Source organism: Myotis brandtii, unplaced genomic scaffold (assembly GCF_000412655.1).
Source record: "Myotis brandtii unplaced genomic scaffold, ASM41265v1 scaffold3045, whole genome shotgun sequence".
NCBI classification, from domain to species: domain Eukaryota; kingdom Metazoa; phylum Chordata; class Mammalia; order Chiroptera; family Vespertilionidae; genus Myotis; species Myotis brandtii.
Genome location: NW_005361631.1, coordinates 55216 through 65629, shown reverse-complemented (window position 1 = coordinate 65629; position 10414 = coordinate 55216). Strand labels below are relative to the sequence as shown.

Sequence of the window (10414 nt, the reverse complement as noted above, 5' to 3'; positions counted from 1 at the left end):
CTGCCAGCCTCCCCATTCCAGACAAGATCTGGTGATCCCCCATCCGCCCCCGAGGCCTCTGCCAAGGTTGGCACACTGGTGCTGGCACCGGAAAGCGACATTCCAGAGGCCCCCCGCAACTCCCTGCCAACCCCAGACTCTTGGCAGAACATGAGAGCAGGGGCTTCTGGGAGATGCACAGGGCAGGGGCATGGGGGTGAGGGTGGCGGTTGGAGAGGGTTGTGGGAGGGGCCAGAGTCAGGGCACCTGTCCACAGGATGTGGGCGGAGCCCGGCCAGAGGCAGGACAGACCCCCACGGGTCCCCCAGGGACTGCACATCTCCCGCTGCCCACCGGCACCCCAACAGGAGCCTGGGCAGGGGCCACAGTGCAGACTGCGGAACGGGGGGCGCTGGGTGAGGACAGTGCCTCGGACATGGTGTCCTAGAAAAGACACATCCTTTTCAGGTGCAGTTTCTCTTACTACCTGTCAAAGGTTCCCCAGGCCAAGCTCCGCCTTCCTGTGTGACCTTGGGCAAGACACATGCCCTCTCTGGGCCTCAGAGACTCAGGAGAGGACTGAAGCGGGTCAATCTTTTTTTTAAATATATTTTTACTGATTTCAGAGGAGAAGGAAGAGGGAGAGAGAGATAGAAACATCAATGATTAGAGAATCCTGCAAGCCCCACACCGGGGATCGAACCTGCAACCCGGGCACGTGCCCTGATTGGGAATCGAACCGTGACCTCCTGGTTCATAGGTTGATGCTCAACCACTGCGCCAGGCAGCCAGGCAAGTGGGTCAGTCTTGAAGACGCCCTCTAACCAGCAGGTGTGAGGTTCCGGTCTCCCTGCAGTCACTTCTCTACTCAGCAGACAGCAGTAGCTTCCCTGCTCACTGCCCCGGGGAAGGGGCCGCCCTCACAGGGAATGCTGCCTCCTGACCCCTGGCCCCTGGCCCCTGGGAGTGCTGTCCCAGACTCCCCACTGCCCCCAGGCAGACAAGTCTCTTCTCTCCTGGGCGTCTGTCCTTGACCCGCCTCCAGCCTGGATGGCTCGGCCCCACCCAGACCTTTCTCCCTGATCCGTTTCCTTCAGAACATTTGTCACAACTAAAATGATTGTGGTCACTTATTGTTTACGCGCTGATTGTCCTTCCTGTGGACGGTCCACGCAGGAGGACACCCGGGCTTTGTGCCTAGCGCTGGGCCCGCACGCAGCAGGCCCTCAGCAGGTCGTTTTCAAACGGGTGCCTGTGGGGCTCCGTGATTTTTCCAGCTTGCCCAGGCCCCTGGTCCTTCCACGTGTGCTTTCTCCACGGGTGCCTGATGCCCCCTCCTCCCACCGTGGCCTCCCCTACCCAGGCTGGTGGCAAAGTTCTTGGGGACTCAGCTGTGGGCCCAGCAGCCAAGGGTCCGGCAGGGCAGGGAGGAGGGAAGATCCTTGACCCCAGTCCCCTTGTCGCCAGTTCCCCAAGAGCAGGAGGGCAGCCTTGGGCCTGGAAACCCCCTGGGCCTGGCTGCTGGGGTGTGATTCCGGGGTGACCTCATCGCCTTGAACGAGGGCAGCAGGGGCAGGAAGTGGAGGACGAATCAGAGGAGCTATATTTAGAGCGTTAGATTCAGCTCCGGCCGGACAATATTCCTGGAGTCCCCATTGTTGTGAGGGGCCAGAGGGCAGAACGTCCACTGAATGGCTGGGTCTGAGCCATGCCAGGCTGTCTGGGCATGCCGGGGTCGGGGGCAGTGGGAGGGGTGGTCCCTTCCTGCCTGCCAGGGAGAACCCAGGCCAAGGGTCATCAGGGTGGAGCTGGGGGTGCAGGGCCTGGGAGCTGCCCTCGGGATTAAGGCTGAAGATGGAGGGAGGATGCCTCCCGGGTGAGGGGGGTCTCTGGGTGGGTAACAGCCACTCCACTGCGACTCCCGTTAGTCCTCTCCACTCGCCATTTTATAGGCCAAGCGCCCGAGGCTCAGACCCGGGAGCTAGTTGCTGAAGGCCACATGGACGCGCGTCCTGACTCCCAGCCCGAGTCCCCCGCAACCAGCTGTGCCCCTGGCCCGCGGCCCTCCCACCAGGCCAGGCAGCCCTGGGTGACAGGAGAGGGTGGCTTGCCTGCAGGGGCTCTAGAACCGGTCGCCATGGCAACCCAGGGTCCAGGCCTGCCCTGCTCTGGAGAGGGTTTCCTTGGGTGAGCAGGCCGAGGCTGCGGGTTCCTGACTCCCAGCCCGAGTCCCCCGCAACCAGCTGTGCCCCTGGCCCGCGGCCCTCCCACCAGGCCAGGCAGCCCTGGGTGACAGGAGAGGGTGGCTTGCCTGCAGGGGCTCTAGAACCGGTCGCCATGGCAACCCAGGGTCCAGGCCTGCCCTGCTCTGGAGAGGGTTTCCTTGGGTGAGCAGGCCGAGGCTGCGGGTGCCTTCAGGCCCTGCCTGCCGGAGGGGCTGGGCCGCAACCCAGGGTCCAGGCCTGCCCTGCTCTGGAGAGGGTTTCCTTGGGTGAGCAGGCCGAGGCTGCGGGTGCCTTCAGGCCCTGCCTGCTGGAGCCTGGGGCTAGGCCAGCAGCCCGGCCTCGCCGCCTGGGCTGATCCCAAGGGCGAGGCCAGTGATCCTGCTTCTGCACCCACGCCTCATGCCACCCTGCGGCCCGGCAGCTAACAAAGGGTGAGGACTGTCCCCGATTCCGGGCCACCCTGCGGGGGGAAGGCTCTGCGGGCCAGTGTCCAGGAATCTCATGCTGCTGCCCACGCCCCCACCTTCCATCCTGCAAGTCCCATGGACGCCCAGGGAACTCGGGGGGCCGGCTGCCTTGAAAATGGGGGAGGCGACCAGACGTTCCAACAGACCCGCTCCTCCTACTGACCTGTGACAGGCACAGGGAGAGGACCAACGATGCCAGGGCGTGCCCCTGCCCTCCGTCCTCCTCCTCCCAGCTCAGGGACGCCCTTGAGAATGAAGCCAGCCCCTCCCCACCCCCAGCCCATTACACGTGAGTAACTGAGGGTCAGAGCTGGGAGGAGGCTGGTCTGAGACCATTCGTGGGGCAGCAGCTTCCCGTCCTCCCGGGCCTGCCCGCTGCAGGTCCCCCCAGCGCCTGATCTCTCCCCGCAGCCCCACTGCCATGCCCCGGGCCTCGCGGCCGGAGGCTGTTCACGGCTCCTCTAGATTTCACATCATGACTCATGTTATCATGTTCTCAGGAGCTGAGTAACCACCTGCGTTATTTATACCCTGGCTTCCTTCCCTCCTCCCTGAAGCGGGCAGGGAGGATGGGCTGGGGGTGGGGAGGGACCTGGGAGGGGGATGTGGACTGGGAGAAGGCAGCTGAGCACCCCCATATGCCCTCCCCTGGGGTACCACCCCCGTCAGGCACCCAAAAATAACCGTGACTCTCAGCACAACAGGATGGGCCTGGATCCGTGGCATCGATATATAGGTACTAGGATGGTTTGGGGAGGGGGGAATTCCTTTCCCGAGCGAGTCACCCGTCTGGAAAAATAAAGAAGGAAAAAAGCTGAAAATTTTTCCTTCCATCAAAACAGGAAGGAGCTGGGGTGGTGGCAGGGGGGACGGGGAGATGCCGGGTGGAGGCCGAGATGCCTCCTCCACCCTGTGGTGGTCTTTAGGGACGGCAAGCCCCCCGGCACCGGCATTGGGGGGGCCCTCTGGCCCAGGGCAGGTCCTGGGTGACCCCTGTGGGCCAGCCCCAATTCCCTGGGGGCGCTTTTCTGCTCCCTTCCGCCCAGGCCCGTGTGCACTCATGGATACGCACGATGCCCACGTTTCGCCCAGTTCCCATGCCACACAGACTCGCTTGCCCATTTGTGCGCCCCCTCCCCCCCCCAGACCCGCAGGAGAAAAGGTCTCCCTCTGGGTGGGGCTTGGGGGCGCCGGCCTTGTTTCCCACTGCCCTGGAGCATTGTCCTGGGAGTCTTGTGACTTAAGTTCAAATATGACTTTGCTCCGACCCTATCCAGCATGTGACCTCAGGGAAGTCACTTTCTCTGCGCCTCAGTTTTCTCATCTGTAATAAGGGTGCGGTCATTCCCTCTGGGGCAAATCTCAGGACTGCCTGGTCCAAGCGAGGGGAGCTGGACCACAGCTCCTGTTTACCGCGACTCTCTATGTGCCAAGCGCCTGTATTCAGTCACCAGAGCAGTGATGGCGAACCTATGACACGCGTGTCAGAGGTGACACGCGAACTCATTTTTTTGGTTGATTTTTCTTTGTTAAATGGCATTTAAATATATAAAATAAATATCAAAAATATACATCTTTGTTTTACTATGGTTGCAAATATCAAAAAATTTCTGTATGTGACACGGCACCAAAGTTAGGGTTTTTCAAAATGCTGACACGCCGAGTTCAAAAGGTTCGCCATCACTGGGCTAGATCAACCTCATCACCAGATGTGACCGGTTCCAGAATTATCCTCATCTCCGGCCCAGAGGGCAGGGACCCACCCAGGGTCAGACCGCTGGGATGTGGTGGAGGCTGCTGGGAAATTCTGGGCTCCTCGCACGGTTCCCACCCCAGGAAGAATGAAGGCATCTCATCAGAGGCCCGAGGAGAAGGGAGGGAGGAGGAAGAAGTGGGGGAGGGGGCCCAGTTCCCTTGGGCCTGGTGCTCCCACCTGGGACTGTCCATGACGGTGCCTGTGGCTTCAGCAGGGATGTGCCCCAGTGGCCGGGGGCGCATCTTCACTGCTGTGGGAGCTACTTAGGACGGTTTGTCACCCGCCAGCTGCCCGCTGTTCGCTTATTGACTTACATAAGCACCACCCAAGGGTGTTTGTACAGTTGTCTCAGTCTTCCTGTCCGTCTCCCACCTGCCTGCCTCACCTCTGGGGAGATGCGCTGGCAATGTAACGGAGACCCAATCCTGCGTGAGGACAACCCAGGCCGGGCACGCCTGCGCATCCTCCCCACGATCAGATGGTGCTGGGGTCCCATTCTACAGATGAGGACACCGAGGTCTTGGGCTTTGCTCCTTCAAGCCCAGCACGGGGCGGGCCTGGGATGACCATTCCAGGAGGTGTCGCTCTGATGCCCCTGGCACTGGTTCAAATCCGCCTCGGCCACCTCCTGATCGTGTGAATTAGGGAAGTCAGATGATCTCTCTAGGACTCAGTGTTCCTTTCTGTAAAATGGGGGTGGTATCTTTGCTCTGCCTGGATTGTCAGGTGGTTCAGGGGCTAATGTATTCGTTGGAGCCACGTGAAACCACGACCATTTGTGACCCGCCCTTGGGATCAGTGCTTCTCCACGGGGCACAGGAGTCTCCAGGGATGTTCTTAACAGGCGGATTCCGCTCAGCTGGTCTGAGGTGGGCCTGGCACTGTGCGTGCCTGAGCAGCGCCCGGGGAGCGGCTGCTGTCAGTGGGCCACACTCTCAGGAGCAACAGTGTAGACTAGACTACGCACTGGGCTGTGCCAGGCACTGGGCTGGCGCCTGTATGCCCATCCTCACACCGATCCTTATGGCCCCCCTGCCAGGCAAACGTGGCCACCCCGTTTACAGATGGGGAAGCCGAGGCCCAGAGAGGTCAATGCCCCACCCAGGGACACACAGCCAGACTGGCACGCCGGGGTCCCAAAGCCAGGCCTGTGGGGTTTACAGGGTCCTGGTCCATGAATCCAAACCTTTGCACAGGCCCCTGGGCCCTGCCCGTGGGGACCTAGGATACACCCAGGACATGAAGGCATCTTCGAGTGGCCTCCAGGCAGTGGTGGGAAGGGACAGCTTGCGCCTTTGGGAGCTCACCCCAGGGAAAGCTCGCCAGCGGGCAGGCAGGCGTGGCGAGGACGTGGGTGAGACCGGGATTGGAGAGGAACGTGAAGGGCGCTCTGGGGACAGCACCAGTAAAGGTGTGTTTTGGGGTAAAAATAAGCCCCCCGCTATTCCTTGTGAACCCCAGCCTCGCCCCGACCCCTTCTCTCCTTCCCTCCATCTCTACCGAGTCCCTGCCCAGGGGTCCTTCCCCCGACCGAGGAGGGCCGGGGTCCCTGGAGTTGGCAGGACTGTCACTCCATTTCTGTCCCTCATTCACTCTGTGGCCTTGGGCAAGTCACACGATGTCTCTGAACCTCAGTGTCCCCTCTGAACGCCCTTGGCTTGTCCTGTGGGGACAGGGGTTTGAAATCACTGCTGTGTCAGACCTTCTCCCAACGGAGCTTCCTCACGGCGGTGGGAGACGGGGACGTGGGGTGGGAGGAGGCGGCCGGGCGGGAGGAGGACAAGGACAGGATGACCTGAAAGTGGACAGGCCACCGCACCTTCCATCTGCGTTTCCTTTCTAGCCTCTAGGGTCCCGTCGGCAACAGCCCGCCATGTGGCTCACTGCTCACTACAGCGAGAGGAGGCTCCTTCAGCCAGGGGCTCGGCCTAAACCCCCCCCCCCCCCGCCCCACTTGGCCCTCCCCAGACAGGGTGGGGCTCAGCCAGAGACTGTGGGTGAGTGAGGCTGGGCCCAGGCCAGCTGGGCAGCTGTGTGTTCATCTCTGCCTGGCCTGGAGATGGACATAGATGTCCAGAGAGCGACGCTGGCACCAGCCTGCCCAGGTTCAAAGCCCACCTCTGCCCTCACTCATCCTTGACCTTGCAAAGCTGCTCCAGACCTTGGTTCCCCCACCTGTAAAATGGGGGTGATCATAGCTCCTCTCTTTCTCATAGGCACGTTGTGAGGCTTAACTGAGTTAATGCACCCGAAGGGCTTGGAGCCAGCTGCTGACACCGGGAGCGCCAGGTAAACGTTTGCTCTGACGACTCCCGATGAGACATTGGAGACTTCCACTGGGGCTGGCTTCCATTCTTGACCGGCCCATCGCGTTTCCTGCAGCCACAAACACCTCCCCCTGGAAAGCCGGCGAGGGCCTTGCTGTCCTAGCCAGACCCCCACCAAGAGGGGCTGCTGCTACCTGCCTGCCCCATCCTTCCAGAATCCCAAGTCAAATCCTCAGACATAGCAGCAAGGACACGCTGGGCTGGCTGACCCAGGTCTCCGGCCCAGCCTCCCCTCTCGGGGGCTGCAATGCCTGCTCGCCCTGGGGTGGTGGGGGGTCCTGGGGGCCCCGAGTCCCGTCTGCACAGCCTCCTCCATCGAGCTCGTTTGTTTACTTTTCTGTGTGCAAAGTGACATGAAAAGATGGGCAGCTCTGCCCTGGCCGGTGTGGCTCGATGGTTGGATCATCAGCCTGTGCACCGAAGGGTCTCAGGTTCGATTCTCAGTCAAGGGCACGTACCTGGGTTGCAGGTTCAATCCCCAGCTCCGGTTGGGGTGCGTGTGGAAGGCAACTGTTCGATGTGTCTCTGTCACATCAATATTTCTCTCTCTCCCTGTTCCTCCCTCTCTTTCACTCTCCCTAAAAAAAAAAAAAAAAAAAAAAAAATCAATTGAGGATAAAAATATCACTTGAGGATATTTTTAACAAGAAAAGATGGGCAGCTCTGACCAAGGCCACACGGGAGGTATCATGTAACAGGAAGCTGGCGGAAGTGTGGGCTTGGATTCAAATACTGCCATTGCCACTTCCTTGCTGGGTGACACGGGACAAGCTAGAACCCCGGTCCGAGCCTCAGTGCCCCATCCCCAGGTGTGAACACCGTCAGAGCACCATCCCTCCGGAAGCGGGTAAGGACTTAGCGGGCCATGGCCCGTCGTTGATAGAACGGGAATCTGTGTGCCTCCCTCACTGAGGTCGTTCAGGTAAAGCGCCCGGCCCGGGGTGATGCTCTGTAAGGGGCTGTCACATTGTCAGAGGGCCCGAGGCCCAGCAAAGGGTGCAGCGGGGATGAGCTTTCTCACAAGATCCCGGTGGGGTCCTCTCCGAGCCCCCCGTGGCCCAGAGGGGGGCGCTTCGCCCATTTCCAGCCAGCTTCCAGGACAGGTAGATCTGAGCTGCCCCGTCCAAACATCCTCTTCCTTGTCTGGAGACGGGAGCAGCTAAAAATGTATCGCTTAGCCCAGGAAAACAAACACTGCGCTTCCCTTGCCTTTGTGTACGGGACACAAGGCCAAGGCCACAGAGGCAGCGAGGTGGGCTCCCAGGCTGCCCTGGGCCTGGGGGTCTGTCTGTCTGTCTGTCTGCCTTCCTGGGGTCTCTCCTGCCTCCCTGGTACTCACAGACTCAGTGGCCAGAGCCTCCCAGGGTGGGGGTTCACTGTGAGGACACGCCCCACCCCAGTGATGTGTCCTGGCTTTCCCAGCCTTGGGCTCCTCGCCTAGAGCTGTCCTGTCTCTGGAGTTCACGCTGTGTGTGTGTATGTATGTGTGTGTGTACGTGCACACATGAAGTAATGATAATGATCACACTGATAACCAGCATTTATGGATTGCTTATTCCTGCTCCAACACTCAGGATGCAATAACTCATGTGACTCCACGTGGTAACTGCCATTGTTATCCAGATTTAACAAGGAGCACGCCGAGGCTCAGAAAGACGGAGTACTTTGCTCAAGGTCATGAGCCAGTAAATGGTAGAGCGGGCCTTTCCAGTCTTTGACAGGAAACCTGGTCCCGTACCCCCTCTCTGAGCCTCAGTTTCCCCATCTGTAAAACGAACACGTCTGATGCAATGTCTCGCTAGCTGGTGACTGTGAGGGTGAAGCAGGGCAAAGCTGTGCAGACAGGCAGGCGGGGACAGGGGAGCAGACTGCGCTCCACGGCACGGAGAACGCGCTTTGCCGTCACAGAGCCTGGGGCTGGGTCTCAGGCCCTTTGTGGCGGGGCCTTGGCTGTCCCCAGCTTGGAGCTCATGTCCTTCTCCATCAAGTCAGCAATAGCACACTTGCCTGGCACGGGTGCTGCCAGGGCCCCCTCGGTGGAATGGGGGTACCTGGTACACGGCATTCCCACCCTCTGGACTTGAGTCTGCCCTTGGGATTGAAGCCAGCTCCTTCCTCAGCCCTGGTCCTCGCCCTGAGGGTGTGAGATGATTTTAACGGAGGAGAGTGTGCATGGATTGCCCGAAACACCCCTCGCCCTGGGCAGGCCTCCTCCCCTCCCCCCCAGCACCTGGCTGAGGGCTGTGGCCACTCGATTTTCCACTTGGTTCAGAGCTGTCAGAGGATTGGAGGGGTGAGAGTTATGGGGATGTGGCCCCCACCCCACAGAGACCCGCTCCCAGCCCTGCTGAAAGTCTGATTCCTCAGTGGTCCCAATGCCCTTGTCGTGCCCTTTGCTTCCGACTTTAGAGGCTCAAGCCCCTCCTCCCCCCTCTCCACCCTTCAGGCAGGGTCTGATATCTTTGCACCAACAGGCCAGGACTCAGAAAGAGAAACAGGTAAGGTGTTTACTCATTTATTCATCCTCAGCAGACATTTATAAGGCAGCTACTGTGCGGTGGGAGCTGCAACAGGCCCTTGCTCACCTGGAGCTCAGTCTAGTGCTAGACCTATACCCGGGCAAGGACAAAACCATGGAACACGCGATGGGAACCCAGGGCAAGCAATAAGCTGGGGCGGGGGGCTTCCTGGAGGAGGTGCAGACTGAGCTGAGCCTGACAGGGGGTGAGAGGAGGTGTTCTTTAGAGAAGTGCATGTGTGGAAAGACACACACATTGACATGGTGTCCGCAAGGAGAGGGTACAGGAAAGGGGTTCGCCTTAGCACAGCAGTCAGGCCCCGGGCCATGGTCCCTGCTGCCTCTGTGGTCCCTGTCCTGCCACTTCTAACCAGGGCAGACACATCCGGATTATAATGATTTGTGTCTATCTCACTCCAGATGCCAGGACTGGGTGTCCTTCCTCATTCCATTTCCCATGGCTTCACACAGGGCCTGCACACAGTAGGTGCTCAGTGATGCTGTGCCCAGTAGTCCTCCCCTGTTTGCATCTCCCCCGAGGCTGAGCTGTGCGCTCCCTCCTTTGTGCTCCTACAGCACTCGGTACTCGAGAGTTCACGTTGCTACAGCACTTTTCCGTTGGCAGAGCACTTTTCCATATATCAATGTGTTTGATGCTTACACAAGCCCTGTGCAAAAAGTGTCATTATTGTCATCATCATCACCTGCCAGGAGGCAGCACATCATTGTGGTTTAGGTATGTGGGTTCTGCAGCTGGACTGCTTGGCTGTGTGACCCTGAACAAGTTGCTTACCCTCTCTGTGCTTCAAGGTCTCCATTTGTAAGATAAGAGTAACATACCCATAGGAGCACTGAGAGGCTGCACCCGGAGTAAGAACACTACCTACCACATGGTCACCTCAATTAAAATGGTAGTGCCCGGCCGGCGTGGCTCAGTGGTTGAGTGTCAATCTATGAACCAGGAGGTCATGGTTTTGATTCCCAGTCAGGGCATATCCCTGGGTTGTGGGCTTGATCCCCAGTGTGTGGCGTGCAGGAGGCAGCTGGTCAATGAGTTTCTTATCATTGATGTTTCTTTTTTTTTATATATATATTTTATTGATTTTTTACAGAGAGGAAGGGAGAGGGATAGAGAGTTAGAA

The 10414-nt window shown here is 59.4% G+C and overlaps 1 protein-coding gene across 1 annotated transcript; it reads left to right on the top strand.

Moving 5' to 3' along the window:
- Positions 1 to 4365: 4365 nt before the first annotated feature.
- Positions 4366 to 7177, top strand: LOC106726697. Its single transcript, XM_014542575.1, has 2 exons — positions 4366 to 5781; positions 5839 to 7177. The coding sequence occupies exons 1-2, from the start codon at positions 5082 to 5084 to the stop codon at positions 6072 to 6074; spliced, it is 936 nt and encodes a 311-aa protein (XP_014398061.1). The 5' UTR covers positions 4366 to 5081; the 3' UTR covers positions 6075 to 7177.
- Positions 7178 to 10414: the final 3237 nt, after the last annotated feature.

Coding starts and splice junctions, on each gene's coding strand:
- LOC106726697 (XM_014542575.1), top strand. CDS start 5,082: ATGATCTCTCTAGGACTCAGTGTTCCTTTCTGTAAAATGGGGGTGGTA. Junction 5,782..5,838: donor CAGGCGTGGCGAGGACGTGG/GTGAGACCGGGA, acceptor GCACCAGTAAAG/GTGTGTTTTGGGGTAAAAAT.